The 23,358-nt window shown below is 44.7% G+C and overlaps 2 protein-coding genes across 2 annotated transcripts in view; both read left to right on the forward strand.

Annotated features, from left to right (window-relative positions):
* The window catches only part of LOC134193853 (uncharacterized), a 22,977-nt gene extending 18,789 nt beyond the window's left edge, over nt 1–4,188 (forward strand). The window contains exons 8-10 of the mRNA XM_062662702.1: nt 3,385–3,599; nt 3,718–3,845; nt 3,971–4,188. Coding sequence (XP_062518686.1) covers nt 3,385–3,599; nt 3,718–3,845; nt 3,971–4,034 — 407 coding nt within the window. The 3' untranslated portion in view covers nt 4,035–4,188. The remainder of the gene's footprint in view (nt 1–3,384; nt 3,600–3,717; nt 3,846–3,970) is intronic.
* Nucleotides 4,189–5,919: 1,731 nt separating this feature from the next.
* Nucleotides 5,920–8,658, forward strand: LOC134193708 (uncharacterized). Its single transcript, XM_062662545.1, has 2 exons — nt 5,920–6,081; nt 8,170–8,658. Exons 1-2 carry the CDS (start codon nt 5,929–5,931, stop codon nt 8,656–8,658), a joined length of 642 nt encoding a protein of 213 aa, XP_062518529.1. The 5' UTR covers nt 5,920–5,928.
* Nucleotides 8,659–23,358: the final 14,700 nt, after the last annotated feature.

Raw genomic sequence — 23,358 nt, forward strand, 5'->3', positions numbered from 1 at the left:
ATCTGACACCTTCCGGAAGTAATGTCGCAACCTCGCCTTCTCAGTCAGCTCCTGGTCTCTCCTCCTTCGATTCGTCTGTCTTATCACTTTCTTAAGTCTCTGGTGTCTCTCCATCATCTAATAACCTCGGAATATCCCTTATGGACCATGAAACCACGGCTTGGAAGTTCATAAGAGATCTGCCAGTTGATGCAATCATAACGGCAACATCTCCTCGTGTTGTGCAAACAATCAATCCAGCTGTGCGTTCATGTTTTCAGTCTTGTTGTTTGCTGGCGTTACAAAAAATTCAAGATGATCCTAGTGATGTGTCAGCGTGGAAGCTTTTTCTTTTTGATTACTCGCATGATTCTTACGCCTCTCGTCAGAGGAGGACAGCACGTCATCAAGAACATGAAGGAGGTGTATCAGAAATTCCTATCGTGGGGGTGGGAGGAGCTTGTCTGTTTGGACGACTCCCTTGCTGCAAAATCCACTAAAGGAAATGAAGAGGCCCGTCGTACAGCTGCTTTACGGCTTGTGCGTTGTGGAGAGCTATCAAGGGCCTGTAGAGTTCTTACCAGCGCTGGTCTGGCTCCATCTACAGCAGCTAAGAAACTGACGTCAAAACATCCTCCTATGGTCAAGAGTATCGATTTATTAAACACGCCTCACATCGCAGCTATTAATTTGTCTGAAAATGTTTTCTATGATACAGTACGGAGATCTCCTCGTGGGTCTGGTGTTGGACCTTCTGGATGGCGTTTTGAACACTTTAAAGTATTGAGTGATAATGAGAACACAGCAAAATGCCTTTTCTCTGCATGTTCAGCTATAGCTAAGGGTATATTGCCTCCTGAAATTGCCAAGCTTATGTCATCATCCAGACTGATTGCTCTTCCTAAGTCTAATGGAGATGTTCGTCCTATAGCTGTTGGAGATGCACTTTGTCGTCTTACTGCTCGAGCAATTTGTGTACAGAAGAAAGAAGCGTTTGCTGATTATATTACAACTATTCAGCATGGAGTCTCAACACAGAATGGTACCGAGCTTGTTGCTCACCACATTGGTCTGATGCTAGAAGTTAATCAAGATTGGATCGTTCTCAAGTCAGATGTTCACAATGCTTTCAATTCAATCAGTAGGTGTGATATGTTAAACGAAGTGTCTAAGGCCTTTCCTGACTTGTTCAGTCACATTTAACAAATGTATGGTTACTCTAGCTCTCTTACATATTTACAAGGATCGTCATCAATTGTCATTCCATCTCAAGAAGGAGTCCACCAAGGCGATCCACTAGGACCAGTTCTTTTTGCGACAACAATTCATCCTATTTTATCTGAAATACAAAACAACATCCCTGAAGCCACCTTGCTTGCATACTTGGATGATGTTTTCTTGCTGGGTAGTCCTGACAAAGTGCTTGTATCTTTCAATATGCTCAAAAATCTTTTTCAACCATCAATTTGTCTGTCTCTGAAACCAAGTGTGAAGTTTTCAGTCCCAATGTTACTCATCTCACTGGCTTTGACGGAATTCCTGTGAGTCATGATGGTTCAATTTTTCTGGGTATACCAGTTGGTACATCTAGCTTCGTGTCTACAACGTTTGGTAAGGCTGCACATTCAGGGGACCAACTTTGCGACCAACTCAAGAAGTTAGAAAATCAGCAAAGTTCAATGCTACTCCTAAGACATTGTCATATTCCTAGGCTTGATCATTTGGCTAGATCTGTGGAGCCTACCTTGCTATCTGAAGCTATGTCCATCCAAGATTTTCAATCTCGTAAAACATTTGTTCATCTTCTTGGTGAAACATTTGTGGATGATCAGGTTTGGAAACAGGCATGTCTCCCTATTCGTATGGGCGGATTTGGTCTAACCCCACTATCTTCCATCGCTGGTCCTGCTTTTGTTTCTTTGTAGTCCCATACCATATCTGAGCTACCATCTCGTTTCCCACATCTGAAAGTCATCACGGACAAATTCACTTGTAATGCATCTAGCCCCGTTGGACATGCTTTTCGATCATCATACCTTCCAACCAACAAGAAGATCTCAGATTACAAAGGAATTAAAAAGCTACAACATCAATTGTCCATTTCTAATTTCAAGAAAGATTTCCAGCACTTGGTTGATGCAGCTTCAACTGAAAGAGGTGAAGCAAGGCTTCGTTTCCTTCAAGGAAAGAACGCAGGCACATGGTTGCATGCACTACCAACTTCATACGGATTTGCACTCAATCCTTGCTAATTTCGCTTGGCGTGCCATTTAAGATTGGGTCTGCCTATCACCATTTCAAAATGGGTAGAGTCTTGTCATTGCAATGCATCACTAGACAACAGTGGATACTACTTACTTACCTGCAAGACAGGGGAGGCCCTATTTTGTCCATGAGTCTATTGCTGGAGTGTGGTCGGAATGCCTTAGAAGTCTGCGAATTCACCATTGTCGTGAGCCAAGAAACAGGTATACTAACTCTGAATGTAGACCTGACATTATCATGTTTGATGCTGAGTCGGGTGCTAATATTGATCTTGACATCTCGTTGGCACACCCTTGGAGCTCAGATGTTTTCCCAAGCTCTGCTTAGGCAACGGGTTGCAGCTAATCGAAGAGAAACCAGAAAGATGGCTAAGTATGAACAACACAAACTGCCTGGAGGCTCAGTAGTCAAAGTTGTTCCACTGGTTATGGAACATTTTGGATCATGGGGAGAGAGGCAAGAAAATTTTTGCAGAAACTGGCAGCCTTTTCATCAGATGAAGCAGGAAGACCTAATGCTGCAGAATTTTTAGATTTTTGGAGAAAAAGATTCTCCATACAATTACAGAAGTGTAATGTTAAAGTCATAGCTAAGAAACTTAGCATGTTGTGTGGTGGGTCTGAGAGGCCTGACTCTCGCAGCACCCAATTTTTTTCTCATTAGTCTTAGTTGTATATAAGTGTTTTAGTTTGCTGTAATGTTAGCTTTCAATGAACATTAGTCTAGTTGTATTACTGTAGTTCTTTGCAGAATTGTATGATAGTTTGATGTAAGAAATAAATTACAGAAAGACAACAGATAGACAGACAGACAGACAGATAGACAGACAGACAACAGATAGACAGACAGACAGACAAATAGACAGACAGACAACAGATAGACAGATAGACAGACAGACAACAGATAGACAGACAGACAACAGATAGACAGATAGACAGACAACTGATAGACAGACAGACAACAGATAGACAGACAACTGATAGACAGACAGACAGACAACTGATAGACAGACAGATAGACAGACAGACAACAGATAGACACATACATACAGACAGACAACTGACAGACACACAGACAGACACACATACACTTTAGTTATGAGCATCTACTAGAAGGTATTTACAACCAACTGTCTTCTAGGTGTCGGTCAACCCGGTGTCATTTTATTTGGTGGTCAGACTTTATCGGGTAGTACTTTTGTTCGGACTCCTGTAGTAGTTCCTAGTGTAGCGACACCTGTAGCCGTAACTCCCATCCCGTTGCTTCCGCCAGTCGACAACCAACTGACTCAACTATATAGCAGACATTTGGCACAACCGGTGATGCAAATGCTACCCGAAATACAAGAGAGACAGGTGAGTGGTGTGTGTGTGTGTGTGTGTGTGTGTGTGTGTGTGTGTGTGTGTGTGTGTGTGTGTGACATGAACAACCACGTTTTGTTTGCTCAGTGGAGGTTTTGATGTTGCGTTGCAGGCTCAGGTGTCATCTGACGAATGGCTGTATCTTGAGACACAACATTTGCCTCGATTACAATGTAAATGCCACGTGTCTCGACTATGGCACAATCGGACCGAGTTGCAGACACTGATATCAAAACACGAGTAAGAAGCAAGTTCATTTACGTGTTTATAGTGTGTGTGTGTGTGTGTGTGTGTGTGTGTGTGTGTGTGTGTGTGTGTGTGTGTGTGTCGTGAACAACTGTTTCAATACGTTCTTGTGCGTGTAGGTTGTCTGTATTAGGAGATCAGCTTCAATGGATTCAGAGACCTAGAACTCAAGATCCCGGTTAAGGCGAGCTGTAATACTAGTTTGTACATATAGTCGTATCTTTTCAGTCAGTCTTTTTGCTGTCTTCTAATACAAGAGTGTAGCGTATGCAGCTTGTACCTGCCTCTCAATAGTACGAGTAAACACGTCAAATATAAAGTAGGTTGCTAATTATTATCAATGAGCAAAGTCTACAGCAGCCAAGAAGTGTGTAAAGTTGATGTGTAGTCAGCTTGCCTGTGGCACAAGGAATAGGGAATTTGGAGTCATTCATGTTGTGTTGTGTATGTAAGGAGAATCAGCGTACTCTGCATCCTACTGTACTGGTTAATGACGTGTAGTGTAGACGTATTGAGGTGTGTAATGAGTATTATGTGATTCTTGGATTGACTGACATGTTTGAGTGTGCAGATAGAAAATACAGGTGTACACACACACACACACACACACACACACACACACACACACACACACACACACACACACACACACACACACACACACACACACACACACACACACACAGACCACACACCACACCACACACACACCTGTATGCAAATTTTATGTAAACGGAAGAAATAAAATAGTATTCCTTGGGTGTCATATACTGTCTCGGAACCCGCCTGTGCTCGCGCGCGAATATGAATACTGCACGTGACTTCCAGTTCTGCTGCTACGAACGGGATTCGTGTCGAATAGATGCCAGGTTCGATACACCTGTTCCTCGCAACGGCAGCATCGTCTTCGAAGTAACGCGTCACTGAAATCGAAATGGCTTCTACCAATCACTAATCCAATCAACGGGATTTTTGGAAACGGGACACTCCGTTACGTTTTCTTTGTAATCAACGGGATACTAGCTATATATAACAATCAATAGTCTCAGAATGGGATATCATTGACCGGGATAGAACTCTGAAAGAAAGTCTTCATGAGAATTCTGTGGGGCTGATACTTCTTCAGAGATACACTTCTCAGTAAATTAGAACGGGATACTCATGCAGCAACATAAAATTTGCGTACACTAGGATACTCGATTCTTGCTAATTTCTCAGAAGGCGATATAATTGAATGGGATATAACTCTGAATGAGAATTCTGTCTGGCTGCTAATTTTTCAGAACGGAGTAAAAATGCATGTGAACTCAGGCAACAACAAGAATCGTTAAATAAACTAATTAACTTTATGAAAATTCTGTCGGGCTGCTAATTCTGTGATCATTCACAAAACAATTTGCTGGATTCCATAAACTGACCGTGCGAAGAATGAGATAATGAGCTTATATAAACTGTAACTAAAATTATATGTACGATTATGTAACTTCCATGGTAATTACTCTTCTATGCATCCGGGCGAAGCCGGGCATTATGTAGCTAAAGTCTGTTCGAATATTAGAGAGGACGTGGGAAAACCCCGTATCTCCTGAAGTGGACGTCTTAGCAGGTTGATTCCAACATCATTGGAAAGCTCACAAGGAGGAGGTTCCAGATCAGTTAGTTAAGGAATACTGTGATTGGTTCTTTATTATAACACAATTTGTAACTTCCTGTATGACACGTGCTTGGCCCTGCCCTTCTCTTACATTTACATTTACACCAGGTGTCTGATGATGTCAAAGCCACGTCTATACCGCCCACTACTTGAAAGCTGACGGGGACATACCTTGAACTACGGATTGTTAGGTAAAACAGCTGTAGCTATCAAGCTTATGTAGTCGAGGCATTGGTTGAACCTTTGAACGTAAGTTAATAGCTAAACTGGAACCGTGTATTTCACTAGCCTGAATTAATTAACAACGCCCATCTCTGCTCTATTCCCTAACTATTAACCGCAGTTCCCACCTCCTCTCCCATAATCAAACAGACTTAACTAGATAAATTGTCATTATACTGTTAGTCTCGCATCTGGCACAAGATGAGCGTTGCAATTGGACAGGACAAACAAGAAGCGGACGAAGGATACGAGTTGCTACTCGAGAAAGATGTTTCATCGGAAAATGCTGACACTCTCACTGTTCCACCACGTCAATTGCCATCAGTCAGTTTTCCTGACGATGAGAGCGATGAGGTAAGTCACACCTAGAGCCCGTTCACACTAGCGTTTGTAACTGTGCCAGCACGGTGCACCACAGTTTGGTTCGGCTTCACTTCGTAGTGTGAACGTCGGTTGAACCGAACCGAACCAAACCAAACCGTGTTGAGCTGGCTCACCTCAAGCTACCGTGCCACCACGGTTCGGTTCGGTAGTCTAGTGGAAAATTGTCTCTGAGACCTCGGTGTTGCGCGATGGACTGCTGAGATGCCAATTAAAACAGGACAATCGCATCTTGCCTACGATCCATCACAAGAACTATCGGATATGCACAGTTAGCTAACTACACGCCCACTTTCTTTGACTACGCACTCTCAACGCGCTTTCAGTCTTTGGCAGTGTGAACGCAGGCCAACGCGGTCAGCTGACGCGGTTCGGTTCGGTTTGGCTCGGTTAGGCTACGTAACCATGCTAGTGTGAACAGGCTACTAGACTGCGGACCGTCTGTGTCATTGTCTACAGCGGGACTATGGAACTACAGTCCACACATCTATCTAATGGTCGGACGAAGACCAATCGTGTATATCCGCTGAGCGGATGTTGAGGCTTGCATTACATGTTGGTGTATTGGTTCGCACCACTGCCTGCATGATTTCTAGCTAAGCAGTCGGTCTAAATAATTGGCAGTCAATCGTGGAAGGCTGGCGACTCTGCTGTGGTTACGTTGCCATTGTTTGTTTCTATCGCACGCCATAAAGGAACATTCGGCTACATGCGGTTAGTAAATTGCGCCCCTCATACACCTTTGATTGTGGGTTACTGCCTGGCATATGACGCATTTGCAAAACGAGATATGCTCTAACTTTAGATTCTATCGGACACGCTTTTGTAACTTTTGATCGGGACTCCAACATCTAGACTATCGGAATTTGCATAGCGTGCTGTTTGGTTCAGGACCTGAAACACTTAGGCACAACTTACTCATACTTACATAACATGTGCAGGCGCGGATACAGAATTTTTTTGAAAGAGGGAGTCCAGTTGTATCATTAACCACGCCCCTTAGGAGCTAAATCTATATTTGACCTACGAAACCAGCAGACTCACTTCAAATTTTAAGGTTAATTTTCTAACATATTTATTAGATAATTATACGCATATAAGTTTAGAATGGAACGAATTAAGTTAACCATTCATCAAAACATTATTGTACTGTACGTTCACTTTGATAACACAACAAACAAGATTTCGGCTGCAGTGCATGAGTGTGTCGTTAAAGAGGAGGGTTCCTGACCCCAGGATCCTTCCATCTGCCTAGGGGTGGGAAACGCTTTTTAGCGTGACACTTTTCGCCATCACGTGTAACCTGATAGCCTCGTCTCTAGACTCACGTGAGGCTGGCAGTGTCCGGTTTCGGAGGCTGTACGGAGACCGGACACTGCCAGGCTCACGTTGAGTCTGGGGACGCGGCTATAACCTGACAGCATGTCCGTGATTCCGCGGAAGCGCAGTGAACGTATTAATTAACTAAACCGGCCGTTGTAACTGTCGCATGCGGTATCGGCGGTATCAACAGCTGTTTTGCCACACACCGAAGGGCGCCCTGTCGTAAAAACTGGGCAGTTCTTGTCACTTCCATAAATCCATCAACGCAGCCATTGCTTTTTTGCCGCAAATGTACGTTAGCTAGCGCGCATTTCTGAAAGTTGCGTTAGAGCAAATCTCCGAAATGGCTCTCTAGTTTACTTACCTACGAAGCAATCTAGTAATAACAACAACAACAACAACAATAATAATATTAATTAATAATATTACTTTCCTGATATTGGTTTTAGTTGTTTTACGAGATTTGTAAATATTTTGGTGGCTACCTCTAGATGCTCGATCGGTTTAATTAATTAATCAATTGACTCTTTAGTTAAAGCGGCTGTTTTCTACATTTTGGAAATTTTGTCATCAGAGGGAAAACAATAGTAACTGTGTGTGTGTGTGTGTGTGTGTGTGTGTGTGTGTGTGTGTGTGTGTGTGTGTGTGTGTGTGTGTGTGTGTGTGTGTGTGTGTGTGTGTGCGCGCGCGCGCGCGGGTCAGCTTCTAGTTTCAATAAATTGTTCTACCAATGACTAGGACAAATCAACAGCAACTAAACCTACTGCACTTCAAAATCAACAGCAGACAAGACGGGCATCCGAGTGGACTCGCGCACCAGGAGAAGCACAAACCAAGCGCAAAAAGCATCTCAACTCTCTCCTAACTGCGACCGCCTTCCCACTCTTCATGGCAATCCTCGTCACAGTCATCAAAGATGGACGCAACTACACATTCTACACTACACTCATGCCTCTACTCTTCCTGAGTCTTGCATTACAAATAGCCATCACAATCGGAATTGTCATGAGAAACGGTATGGCGCATACCAAACAACCTCTGGACGTCGAGGCTGCAACTCTAGTGAAAAGACGACGGATTGCAAAGCTGAAAGCTCGATTTGACTTTGCTTTACAGATTGCCACTACGCTGTCTATTGCTCTCAATATGGCGGTTCACGCATTTTTTGCTGCTCGCGTGTTGGAAACGGATGGAGAGACATCAACAGGCAACACTAGCAATGTTTGAAATCAATGCAACTAACGCATTACTAGCTAGACTGCTAGTCTGTCAAAAACGAGCTTTCAGAACGCAGGACTAATTTTATTAATTAAATATTGGTGCGGCACGTGCTCTTGCAGGAGCCACATTAGCTATAGCTACACTACACGTACTGTTTGTTATTAGCTAATCACTTGATGTCTTTCTGACAAACGTCGTCAACAGTGCACATTACGTACGAAAGATGCGAGCAATCGAGAAACCCCTACAACACGCTAAATATCATACACGTACTCATCACGCATGAGTCTTTGTCTAGATATTTCCTACTTAAAAATTGGTAATTGCCGAGCGTAGCGAGTCTTCTAATCCGGGTCGCAGAACAGAAATGGGCGTGGTTCTATATGGCTCTCCATCGAGCTCTTGGTGTGTGTGTGTGTGTGTGTGTGTGTGTGTGTGTGTGTGTGTGTGTGTGTGTGTGTGTGTGTGTGTGTGTGTGTGTGTGTGTGTGTGTGTGTTTGTGTGTGTGTGTGTGTGTGTGTGTGTGTGTGTGTGTGTGAGTGTGTGTGTGTGTGTGTGTGAGTGTGTGTGAGTGTGTGTGTGTGTGTGTGTGTGTGTGTGTGTGTGTGTGTGTGTGTGTGTGTGTGTGTGTGTGTGTGTGTGTGTGTGTGTGTGTGTGTGTGTGTGTGTGTGTGTGTGTGTGTGTGTGTGTGTGTTCACACAAATCTCAAACTTCTCCTCCCCACGACCACGTTTCATGATAGAACCTATCTTAAAAAATCGTTTCCGTGTCCGACTACAGATGAGTTTATGAACAATTCGTGCAAGTGACCAAACGACGAAGAAAAGGCTTTCATGAAGTTCCGTCGCCCCATCCTTTTGTGTTGTAGCTAAGGATTGTGTGTACTTGACAACCAAGAAACACCTTTACTAGCTGAATGCCACCTACAGTCAACTATTCACACGTCCCATACTATAACCCAATCCTTTACTAGACTGTGCTGCATCTAACACTGTTGACAGTCAATGTTTGCTGATATCAATTTCTATGTCAGTAAATACCATACCACTGTCATTACAACGGAACTGAGTGCATACCTAGACTGTACATTTCAATTGTCTTGATCACGATCGCAAAACGACGACTACCTATACCAGGCCTATATACGTAATCTAAACTACTAGGAAGTTTGCATGTTTACTTCCATGACAGCTAGGCTTTCAACAAATACGTATTGTATAGCTAGGACTCCGCGTTTCAGTAGACGGTCTGAAAACTCCGTTGGACGTCTTACGTAACGTAATTGCTCTCAAACGCGAGGCGCCTACGGATGCCGTACTTTTAGTTAATTGAATACGATTTAATATGTAACTTAATTATCTGCTTGATAAAGGACGTTTGGGTCATTCGTGATCCCTACAATCCATGCTCTAAGTATTACTTCTTGACCAGACATCTATGACCGACCAAGGGAGCTTGTAGTCGGTCGTGACCTCCAGTCGGTCGGTCGATGACCGATGACCGACTGTTAGATTCCACTCTGTATTAGTAGCTTAGTACGTTACGACAAAAGCAATACTAGCTACCTGTGCATGTCGAAGCGTTCGAAGTCTTCGTCTTCGTCTGAGGTGCATGGTGATGGTGATGGTGGTCTTTTGGTTGGAGTAAACACCACATGCACGTGGGACTCGCTTTCCACATCGGAATCACTAGAAATGACAACAACGTCCATCCAGCTACCTCCTGGCGCGAATTGTCTACGCATGCGCGAATTATGCATGTCCAGAATTGTGCAATCCAGTCCAGTCCAGTTCAGAGTCCAGGTTTTACAGTTACCCATGGTTAATTCCTCCTAGATGCATCCAGGCGAAACCGGTCATGTAGTTAGTACGTGCCTGTCATCCTAATTACATAAATTAGTACTAGACTGTTAGTCTCGCATCTGGCACAAGATGATCGTTGCAGTTGGAGGCGACAAACAAGAAGCGGGCGAACCATGCGACTCGCTACTAGGGAAAGATGTTTCATCGAAAACTGCTGACACTCCCACTGTTCAACCACCTCAAGGGCTATCGGTCAACTTTCCTGACGACGTAAAAGATAAGGTAAGTCACACCTAGCTAGACTGCGGACCGTCTGTGTCATTGTCTATAGCTAGACTATAGAACTACACTCGGCACGTTTATCTAGAATGGTCGGACGACGACCGATCATGTTTATCCGCTGAGCGGATGTCGAGGCTTGCATGTTGGTGTATTGCAATTGGTTTGCATCACTCCCTGCATGATTTCTAGATAAGCATTCGGTCTAAATAACGTGGTAGTCAATCGTGGAAGGCTGGCGACTCCGCTGTTGTTACGCTGCCATTGTTTGTTTCTATCGCAAGCCATAGAGGAACATTCGGCCACATGCGCTAGTAAATTGCGCCCCGCATACACCTTTGGGTTACTGTCTGGCATTTGACGCATTTGCAAGACGAGATACGCTCTAACTTTACATTCTAGCGGACGCGCTTTTGTAACTTTTTGATCGGGATTCCAACATCTAGACTATCGGAGTTTGCATAGCGTGCCGTTTGGTTCAGGAGATGAAGCACATACGCACAACTTACTCATACTTAGCAAGTGGCAGGCGCGGATACAGAATTTTTCGAAGGAGGGAGTCCAGTTGTATCATTAAACACGTCCCTTAGCAGCTAAATCTGTATTTGACCTACGAAACCAGCAAACTCACTTCAAAGGTTAGTTTCCTAGCATAATCACTTGGGTTATTCAATTGACAGAGTGTGCGGATGTGAAGTAAACTGGTCTGCGCTTCCTAAATATCTGCATGAATTAATCGTCTGCTGGATGCGCCACCATCTGCATCGTCTGGATGCGCTGGCTGTAGTCGGATAGATTGCCACCGCCCAGATTGCCACCGCCCATAGGGCGGGTAGTAGTAGTATGCCTAGAATTATAGAGACAAACTCCCGCGCTCCCGCGTATCTCAAATCACGTCACATCCGCATACTCGGCACTTCCACGAAGACACATTCGCGTAGCAATCTAATTTTAGGTTAATTTCAGCCCCCAACGCAATCCGACGCGACCGTTCGTCTCAGACTAGGAGACTACTGTTCAAGTTGAAGTCGCCTGATTCACACTCTGAACAGATATACGTGGAGTGGAAGCACAGACTACTCATTGCCTAGCTATGGAAGTTTTATCAGGTGAAGATTTTGCGGTAGGGGAACCCATTCGGGGTAACCGAACGTGACGCACCGTGTGGCTGAATTATATCAATAGGACTACTTGTTTCCCCCATCTAGCGTTCCTGAACTGTGGAACTGTGTATCTTGTCGAACTAGAGTCAGCAAAAATTCGTCTAGCCTATTCAACCCTTCATGGAAGACGGTGAGCTCATGAGCTTACCTAGATCACTCGATGTACCTTGGCCTGATTTTTGGTTTGCTATACAGAGTAATAGTCTTGGCTGCTGGTTCAATTCAACTCCACACTGTATCAAGCACATTTCTCAACACGAAAACCCGTGTAAAACTTGATTTTATCATTTAATTGGCAGTGTGTTGAGCGATTCCTTGCAACTCAGACTTTGCGATGCAAGGTCTCACTCGAGAACTCTAATCTTGTTTTGAAGTTCCACTATTTCATTTGCTTGCTGTTCAATTATCCGACGTAAACCATCAGCAGCCTCAGTGACATTTTCGACAATCAACATCTTCTTCTCTAGGATCACTAGCTAGACTATAGCTGGATTTACAATATGCAAACGCATGAGCGTCGCGTCGCGTCGCGTAGTACAAATTCAAATTGTAAATGGTCTACGCGACGCGACGTTCGACGGACGAGACGCTCGCGACGCGACGCGTCCAAATAGAACCAAGTTCTATTTGAGCGTCGAACCGGAAGCTGTACACGTCGCGTCGGAAGTAGCACCTTCATTTCGACCAATCACAGCCAACTATAAATGCACGTGTGGCTTCCGTAAGCAATGATTATTGATTTCGACGCTGTACTCGACGTTGAGCGGTCTGTAGATTGTGTAGGGAGCTGCCCTTGCTTGTGGATGATCAACTGCAAGACGTACAAAGACCTGCGTGCATGGGAGAATGCCTAGAAATTGATTTTGAGCAAGCTGGGGGTTCCGGCAGAGTTCTGCTAGTAGAAAATCGAAGCGCGAGTGGTCAGTTCAATAATTCAGGCTGCGACGTCTACGGCGCGCTGAATCGTATTGTGAATGGTACGACGCGTGTGACGCGATGCGTGCCACTCCCACGCAAGACAACGTGATGCGACGCACGCGACGCGACGCTCAAGCGTTCCCATATTATAAATACAGCTTATATCATATACATGTCTTGATCAACTGCACCTGCGAATGAGGTAGAACAGCCTCTGCTTTCTGATTTACAATGAGACATTACGGCTTTAAAATAGCTAGTGCGTGTGTGTTGTGTTACTCTAGACTTATCTGTTGCTGGGACTTGTAGGCTGGCAGCTAGTGCTAGTAACGGACTGTAGTGTACGTGTACTGTACTCTGATCTGCGTCAGTACCTATCGAGTGCAAGTTATCATAGCAACATCTTCGTCTTGGCCAATCACATACATATAGAAGCAAGCTAGTGGAACAACGCGGAACGTCCTACATGACTGGTTACCCCAAATAGGTTCCCAGGTGGCATGATTTCACTCGCTAAAACTAATCCATCACTAGACAATGAGTAGTCTGTGCTTCCACTCCACGTATATCTGTTCAGAGTGTGAATCAGGCGACTTCAGCTTGAACAGCAGTCTCTTACCCTCAAGAAACCGTACTCAAGAAATGGCTTCCTACGCGTCTCTACGCAGACAAAGTCTCTCACAAGATCCACGAAATGGTAAGTAGTGAACTTACTTACAAAGCCTAGTCAACGGCAAGATGATCCACGGTCCAGAAGCAGACCCGGAAACGTGGACTTCGTGTACAGCGAGATCGGCGAAAGGTGCGCGTTACCCTCGAGATTGCGCATGCTCTAGAAGCTGCGCCCCCGAATATCGTCTGTTGAATAAACAAACTCCCGCGCATCTCATTTCAGGCTGCCGGAGTCTCGTCGGAGACGGTCGAGGCGAAATCCGACGTGACCGTTCGTCTCGGACTCGCGATCTCGACCGGCCCACCGCGTTTCGCGATGATCGGAGACCGGCGTGGTGTCGATCGGCGCGTAACAGACAGACATGTGGACAGACGGAAGAGGGCGTTCCCGAGCGTTCGCGTATTATATATAAGACAAGCTCCAATGCCTGGCTTCGCCCGGGGGGAAACACATGCCAGGTGCTTCTCCTTTCCACTTCATAGCGCCGCAGTTGACACACATGTTTGTCATATAGCCAATACAACACGGAAGTGGAGGAGAAACAGGTCACCTCTAGAGGTAGAGATTATAGCAGAAAGTATCTAAAAATGCGTTTGATGGTATCATAGGTGATGTTGGCCATGAATAATTGCAGTGAATAAAAATGTCGCGTATACACTTGCAATCGTATAGCACTCCCGGATATTGCGCTGTGCCGTTGAATGAAATAAAGTCACGTGCAGTTAGACGAATCGTATAGCACTCCCGGATATTGCGCTGTTCAAAGTGAAGTCACGTGCAGTTAGACGAATCTATCAGAGCAGAACTGGAAGTCTCATGCAGTACTCACCGAGATAATCGGTTCCCATATCTAACGAAGTCACGACTCGTACCGACTCTCGTCAGTTCGACAGTCCCGTTGAACGTCGTTTCTTCGAAAACGTTGCTGGCGTTTCGGGGAACAGGTGCATCAAACACGGCAGCTCTTCGACGGTCGTAGACTAGCAAACGACTGTGGGCGTATTTTTTCAAGACCCGGATATTAGCAAAAATATCTTCCGTTTCCCAGCGTCGCCCGCAATAAACGACACGCTCGGTGCGTACTGTCCGACGTCGGGAACGGGCAGTCTAAATTCGGTGGAGATACGATGCGCCGTTCCGGTGATATTAGCGCGCGAGCCGAAGCGAGTGCGATCGGCGGGAAATGGCGTCGTCGTGGGAGAAGTCAGGAAGACGACCACAGTCTCACTTTCGACGCGAATGAATTCGGCGTGCGCGAGCCAAATTCGGTCCAGATTGGACTCGCGGTTTTTGAGAAACGCTCCAACAGACGGACACACAGACAGACAGACAGACAGACAGACAGACAGACAGACAGACAGACAGACAGACAGACAGACACCTCTCCTTTATATATATATATATATATATATATATATATATATATATATATATAGACTAGTAGGGTAATCCGGGGTAATTCCGCACACTTTTTAGTTAGATGACCCGTATCTCCTGCGAAAGATGGCGTCCCGCGTTTGCCTGCGTATGGTTTCTTCGTTTGCTACTGAAGTATACGTGGACGGCTGTTCTTGGCACCATGCAACTATACAAGCAAGCGCAAGCGGTTGGACGTTTTCTACACTAGGGTCAAATATGAGGGGTGGGGCTATTCCGCACAGTTGCCATTTCTCCCTCTGATGGCTGCAAACACGACACCTGGTTGGTGTATAGTTTACTAACGGCTAGAATTACGACTTGAGCATACATAAAGCAAAGTTAAAGTTTTGTAGGTTTTCTGCGAATGCTAACTATGGTCCGCCGTACATGTTACTGATTTTGTCTTCTGCTTCTCCTCGCAGGCTCTGCACCGTTCACAAACCCATGCCTGCTTCTTTGATGGTCTATTGCTTAGTATATATAGCAATTTACAATGAAATGATGTGATATCCACTTTGCACCCTACTATGGCCCCCATAACGACGAGCAGTTTCCCGTGATCAGCTAATTTCAGCTGGCGATTTATCTTCCGCGATATGCACGAGCAGCAATAGTGGTGTGTCTATCTTTGGAAAGCATGAAGTCACCAAACAACTTGCTACCTAAAAAGTTAGACTGTTTGTTCTACAACGTGATGCTCGCCTTTGCATGAAAAACATTAGCTAGAAAATTCTTTCGGCTCACAAACATAGGTATTTTGCCGCTACCTAAAAGCGCAGAACGATAAGCTATCCAGCGAGTGTTCACGCGTTCCATTTCGTCTCCGTTGAAAGAAGTGAGAAGTAATTGAATTCAAAAGTGTGTGGAATTGCCCCGTGTGCGGAAATACCCCGGATTATCCTACTACACGCCCTATGGGCGGTGGCAATCTGGGCGGTGGCAATCTATCGTTGTACGCCACTTCTGCAAAGAAGACGCACCTTCCGTGACACACGGACGCACGTACGTACGCAAAAGCGGCCCGGTGAGCCGGCGCATCTTGCACTCTGGGAATTAGCTAAAGAATGGCGTACAGTGGCTGGCGAGCGTACGTCACATCCGCATACTCGGTTAATTGATTGAGCAAACAAACTCCGCCTCATCTCATTTCAGAACGCCAAACTCTCGTTTCTGGCCGAAATCCGACTGGACCGTTCGTCTTGGACGGCTGAACTCGACCGGGCCGTCGCGTTTCGGAGATCGGCATTGTGTCGATCGGCGCATACAAACATGTGGACAGACAGAAGTGGGCGTTCCCGGGCGTTATGCATCTTACATAATAGACTCTACGCATTCAGACTCTTCACATAAAACGTCATGATCTATTCGTGAAGAATAACGCTACTTCCGCAATGAAGACGCATCTTTCGCGACATAAACGCATGCACGAACACGTGGCCCGGTGAGCCGGCTTAAAACCTCTGACTGCAGCGGCCGCATCTTGCACTCTACTCTAGACCAGATAGCCTAGACAGTGGCTGGTGAGCATACGTCACATCTGCATACTCGGTCAATTGAATAAACAAACTCTCTCGCATCTCATTTCAGGCCGCCAAATTCTCGTCTTGGGACGTCGGAGGCGGTCGAGGCGAAATCCGACGCGACCGTTCGTCTCGGACTCGCGATCTCGACCGGTCCACCGCGTTTCGCGACGATCCGAGACCGGTGTCGTGTCGATCGGCGCGTTACAGACAGACAGACGGAAGTGGGCGTTCCCGAGCTTTCGCGTATTATATATATTATAAAATAGGATAAGTTTAGAATTGAACGAATTAACCATCTATTAGAACATTACTGTACTGTACGTTCACTTTGATAACACAACAAACAAGATTTCGGCTGCAGTTGAAGAAGAGGGGTCCTGACCCCAAGGACACTTCCCTCTAATCGCATAGATATGGTGGGAAACGCTTTTAAGCGTGACACTTTTCGCCATCACGTGTAACCTAGACAGCATGCCAGTGATTTCGCGGAAGCGAGGTGAACGACGAAACAGATCGATCCGGACGCCGATACCGCATGCGACAGTTGTAAACGGTCCAGTTTATTTTTAATTAATTAAACCACGTATGCACAGCTGTTTTTCCACACACCGAAAGGGGCCATGTCTGGACTCAACTGTAGTTCTTGTCATTTTCATGAATCCATCAACGCAGCCATTGCTTTTTTGCCGCAAATGTACGTTAGCTAGCGTGCGTCTCTGAAATGTTGCGCTAGCGCAAATCTCCGAAATGGCTCTGTAATTTACTTACCTACGAAGCAATCTAGTAATAAGAATGGCTTAGTGGTTAGCGACAATGGCTTCCACTCCATGGTTTGGGGGTTCAAACCCCAGTGACGACAGTAATTTATGAAATTTGTCTGTCTTTCTTTCTCATGTTTCTCTAACTTTAGCCATGAGACTATGACTCGTTTTAGTCGTTGAGGAGTTTCTGTGGTCTGGCGAACGGTCCGTTGACGATGACGTTCAGTGCTTTCCTGGTGGTCATTGATATCCACTAGGCGTGCTGCATCGAGTTTGCGGTCACCGTAATGCCTGCAATCTATATCGAATTGGCTAGTCATTGATCGCCGTGTGGACTACACAGAAACATGTACCCTGCTGGGCTCACCTGCCGGGTTGGTGGGCACCCAGATGGGGGTAAAGACCCCACTTGCCCATCATGGAGGGGCATAACGACATAATAAATAATAATAATAATAATAAGTGATGGTCTAAGTACTTCTGAAGCAGGGTTTGCTTCCGGTACTTGTAATAGACTTTACAAACCAGACTGATCTGGTTGAGCACGACAATAGCACGATCGTCAGTTCGTTGAAGGATGAACCAGATATGAGTGAAATCAGTTACCTGGTATTCTCTGCTGCTTCACTAGTGTCCAAAAGGCGGAGCTTAAAAACGACAAAGTCAACCAATTCTCAAACACCGACATGGAGACAAAGGCTGGATATGGAGATTCTCACACCTCGACGTGCGATCTCACTGTTCCTGGAGGTTAGAAAGGGTTCATCGGGCATTCGTATGTTACATGAACTCCGACTTCTCCGGCATCGGCTGGGCATTTCCTTTTTTCGGAGAGTTGTGAGGTCTCCATCAATCGATTGAAAATGGGACTTAAGTCCAAGGTCGAGCGGACCAGGAGGCTGGAGAAGAATCGCAAGAGACTTCGCCAGAGCGGGATGTTTCAACGAGATGTTGGACGGTTTTACAGAGAGTTGGATAAGCAGACTATTCAAGTCACTTCCCCGCCATCCTAGTCTGAGATCGAGCAGTATTGGGGTGGTGTCCTAGAAACTGAGGTACATCAGAATGAGTCTGCCTTCTGGCTGAGACATCAAACCGTTGGCGAGATGCACGGGAAAGATGAGCAGCAGTGGTTACCTATCTCAGACAATGAGGTCACATCGTGTCTCAAAAGAATGGGGAAGTGGAAGTCTCCTGGTCCAGACTAGGTTTATGGTTTTGGGGTCAAGTGTATCACGTGTCTTCACACTGATCTGACTCGTAACTACAATCTGCTGGTTCAGAATCCAGACTCTGTACCCGACTGGTTGTCTCAAGGAACAACCACTCTGATTCCTAAGAATGACAAGACTGACCAGGCCAAAACTTACCGGCCTATCACGTGTCTGTCTGTCTTCTATAAGACCCTTACCTCAGTCATCAGGCAGAGGATTGCAGGGCATTTGGTTCAGGGAAACCATATGGCTTCGGAGCAGAAGGTTTGTCGACAGGGATCTTTTGGAGCAAAGGATCAGCTGTTGATCAACAAGCTGCTTACCGAAGACTGTAAGACCAGGCACAAGAGCTTGAGCATGGCTTGGGTGGACTACCAGAAAGCCTATGACAGCGTGCTACACAGTTGGTTGCTCCAATGCCTTCAAATGCATAAAATCAGTCCAGTCTTGTGCAAGTTCTTGTCATGTGTGATGAAGAGTTGGAGGACATCGATGGTGCTTTCTTGCGGAAACAGTACGATCAAGACAAGGCTTATGCAGATCAGGAGGGGTATTTCCAAGGTGACTCACTTTCTCCACTTCTCTTCTGTATGGCTCTCAATCCTCTGAGTAAAGAGTTGAACAGAACCGGTTATGGCTACCGGATGACTACTGGGCATGGTGAGACTGCCAAACGTCAGCTCATCAGTCATCTACTTTACATGGATGATCTGAAGCTGTATGGCAGAAACTCTGATCAGTTGGATGGGTTGTTGCACACGGTTCGTATTTTGTCTGATGACATCCAGATGAAGTTTGGTCTGGAAAAGTGTGCTGTTGCACACTTTGTCAACGGCAGGCTATCTGGACACAACTCTGGAGTGACGGTAGGAAAAACGGACACCATCAACTGTCTGGAACCGGGTCAAGTCTACAAGTACTTGGGTGTAGATGAGAGTAACGGTATTCAGCACAGCATGATGCAGGAGAGACTCCATCGTGAGTACTTGCGCAGAGTGAAAGTGGTTCTCCGGACTGAGTTGTATGGTCGGAACAAGATTCTAGCCATCAATGGGTTTGCACTACCGGTTCTCACTTACGGTTTTGGCGTCATTCATGGGGGAACGGACCTGCGGCAGCTCGGTCGACGGACCAGAAAGGTCTTTTCTATGTACGGTGTCCACCATCCTTCTGCAGACGTTGACCGACTGTGCGCTTCTTGCAGTAATGGGAGTAGAGGGTTACAACAGATTGAGTCGACATATCAATCTTGTACTGTGAGGCTGAACTGTTACCTTGCTGACAGTTCTGATCCTTTCATACAGATGATACGGGAGTGTGACTCTTGAAAATCTTCACACTCGATCAAGTGCATGGCTTGTCACTTTACTGCACAGCTGCGGAGTCTTGCTTCGGACGACAAGTCGCAGAGCTTACACAGGAATGCATCCATCTCGGTTGAAGGTGGCTTGGAGCAAGCGTCTGAAACAGATGCGAGACATTACCGTACGTGTTGTAGTTCTCTTCGTGTACGTTCCTGGAGCGGGAAGCCTCTGCACGGGCAGTATCGCCGTCTCACTGAGCAACCGCCTGTGGACATGAAAGAGATCTACGGATGGCTAAAGGCAGGGAATTTTCCTGCTGCAACTGAGGGACTGGCTGTTGCTGTTCAAGACCAAGCTCTTCGGACTCGGTACTATGAGCGCAAGATTCTACATCGTGATGTCAGTCCTACTTGCCGTATGTGCAGTGTAGGCCTGGAAACAGTCGACCACATTGTGGCAGGCTGTAGTGCTTTGGCACCGATGGACTACACTGATCGACACAATCAGGTGGCCTCCATCATTCACTGGGAGGTTTGTCGTCATTTTAAATTTGGGGTTCCAGTGGAGAGCAGATGGTACCGGCATCATCCTGATAGGCTTGTGGAGACGGATGACATTACTATAATGTGGGATACCACCATTCTCACTGCCAAGAAGATCAAAGCGAATCGTCCAGACATCTGTCTCAGAAATAGGAAGACAAACACTTGTCTTCTTATTGATATCAGCTGTCCTGCTAATGGCAACATTGGCAAGAAACAAGCTGAGAAGTTGACGAAGTACAGCGACTTGCGAGTGGAGATAAGCCGCATGTGGCATTGTCGAACACTTGTGGTTCCGGTGGTCTTGGCAGCTTTGGGCACAGTGCACGCAGGTATTGTACGGTGGCGGGACATTATTCCAGGTCATCACAACTTGCGGAACTTACAGAAAACAGTGCTTCTGGGATCTACTCGGATCCTTCGTAACGTCATGTCTTCTTTCTACCTAGACAGCCGTGATGGTCTAAGTACTTCTTAAGCAGGGTTTGCTTCCGGTACTTGTAATAGACTTTACAAACCAGACTGATCTGGTTGAGCACGACATAATAATATCACTTTTCTGGTATTGCTTTTAGTTGTTTTGCGAGATTTGTAAATATTTTGTTGGCTGCCTCTAGATGCTCGATCGGTTTAATTAATTAATTAATTAATTGGCTCTCTAGCTAGAGCGGCAGTTTCTGCATTTTGGAAATTTTGTCATCAGAGGGAAATCAATAGTAACTGCGTGTGTGTGTGTGTGTGTGTGTGTGTGTGTGTGTGTGTGTGTGTGTGTGTGTGCGTGCGCGCGCGTGTCAGCTTCTAGTTTCAATAAATTGTTCTACCATTCACTAGGACAAATCAACAACAACTAAACCTACTGCACCTCAAAATCAACAGCAGACAAGAAGGCAATCCGAGTGGGCTCGCGCACCAGGAGAAGCGCAAACCAAGCGTAAAAAGCATCTCAACTCTCTCCTAACTGCGACCGCCTTCCCACTCTTCATGGCAATCCTCGTCACAGTCATCAAAGATGGACGCAACTACACATTCTACACTACACTCATGCCTCTACTCTTCTTGAGTCTTGCACTACAAATAGCCATCGCAATCGGAATTGTCATGAGAAACGGTATGGCGCGTACCGAACAACCTCTGGACGTCGAGGCTGCAGCTCTTAGTCTTGCGAAAAGACGACGGATTGCAAAGCTGAAAGCTCGATTTGACTTAGCTTTACAAATTGCCACTACGCTGTCTATTGCTCTCAATATGGCGGTTCACGCATTTTTTGCTGCTCGCGTGTTGGAAACGGATGGAGAGACTTCAGGCAATACTAGCAATGTTTGAAATCAATGCAACTAACGCATTACTAACTAGACTGCTAGTCTGTCAAAAACGAGCTTTCAGAACGCAAGACTAATTTTATTAATTAAATATTGGTGCGGCACGTGCTCCTGCAGGAGCCATATTAGTTATAGCTACACTACTGTTTGTTATTAGCTAATTACTTGATGTCTCTAGATATCAAAGTCGTCAACAGTGCTTGTATATGTACGAAAGATGCGAACAATGGCGAAACGCCTGCAACACGCTAAAATCATACACGTACTCATACATGAGTTTTTGTCTAGATATTTCCTACTTGAAAATTGGTAATGAATTAATTAATTAATTTAGAGATTTGCGCATATTCAGTCACGTGATTATTCTGTCCCCGAGCATGCGTATACATACGCGCGTGACGTTTACAAGGCTACCACGGGTGCACAATACCGGGTGCTGCACAATGCCAAGTCATCGTCTAGTGTCTAGACACCGGTACGTAATGACATTTGATTATGCTCTGATTGCATTCGCTTTTGATTGCTGGTTGCTTTGCTACCGTTTTCTCAATGCTCTAGCAACGAAATCGGCTGTTTGCAAAGCACTAGATCTAGAGATGGCACGTGAGTTAGTTGTGAAGATTTTTTGCCGCAATGAAGGCTAGCTAGTTATTCCAATTGTCTCTCGTCCAGAGTCTGTCTGTCGTCTTCCTGTCGGTCTGTCTACTTACTTGCACCTACATGTTGGTCTGCGCTCTGGTGGCATGCATGCACATGAGCGTATTTTTACAATAGTGGTCTGTCTGATTGTTTGTCTGTATGTCTGTCTGGGTGCATGTTGGTCCGTTTGTCAAGCTGTTTACACCTGCAATGTACAAAACTAATTACTATAAAGTAGAGAAAACCCAGAGATATTGCGACTGTTTCAGTTTGTTTGTTTGTCTGCATGTCTGTGTGTTTGTTTGTCTGTCTACTTACCCGTTTGTTTGTCTGCTTTCATCTCATTCATCGGATCTGTTGCATTCATTGCATGAAAGGCAACAAATTGGCCTATAGGGACACTAGCACCCACTGCTGCTTATAATTAACATAAATTATAAATTACTAATTTAGATTAATTGCTAAAGGACAAGTATCTAGAAATTGATTTGGATGGTCAAGTGAGTGACTGCTAGGCACATATGGTGTATCAATGCTTAGTCGTGTGAAAGTGCTATTTGCTGTCTGAATCAAATTGCCAATCATAATTAATTATGTTAATTAATTAATTAATACCCGGGATTCGTACATCCCTGTCCATGCATTTTCCATTGATAAACTGTTGCTATAATGTACTTGCTACCTAGTTTATATTAACAAAATTTCATTATTAATTAATTAAATTTTAATTAATTAATTATTTACTAACTCAATATGTACTAACTTCACGTGTAACTACAAATGGGGTGCAAATACTGAAAAAGTGTTGTTTTATGATTTGAAAACATTGGGTGTAATGATGTGGGTTATCACCTAATTCTAGGGAAACAACAGTCAAATTAAATCAATCAAATAAAATAAAATAAAATTAGATTAATAAAATAAAATATAATAATTAAATAAATAAATAAAATTAAAAATAAATTAATGAGATAAAATAAAATAAACAAATTAAATTATAATAAAATATATTGAATAATTTTAAATTGTGATTAAATAAAATTGAATAAGTTAAATTAATAAATTAAAATAAAATAAATTATAATTAAATAAATTAAATCAATAAATAAAGTAAAATAAATAAATTAATTAATTAAATAAATAAAATTA

The sequence above is a fragment of the Corticium candelabrum genome, chromosome 18 (genome assembly GCF_963422355.1).
Source record: "Corticium candelabrum chromosome 18, ooCorCand1.1, whole genome shotgun sequence".
In the NCBI taxonomy this organism is placed as follows: Eukaryota; Metazoa; Porifera; class Homoscleromorpha; order Homosclerophorida; family Plakinidae; genus Corticium; species Corticium candelabrum.

Bases quoted from the DNA above. Each gene is read 5' to 3' on its own strand.
- LOC134193708 (XM_062662545.1), top strand. From the start codon at position 5,929: ATGAGCGTTGCAATTGGACAGGACAAACAAGAAGCGGACGAAGGATAC. The intron at 6,082-8,169 runs GTAAGTCACACC...ACCAATGACTAG, and splicing joins CTGACGATGAGAGCGATGAG to GACAAATCAACAGCAACTAA.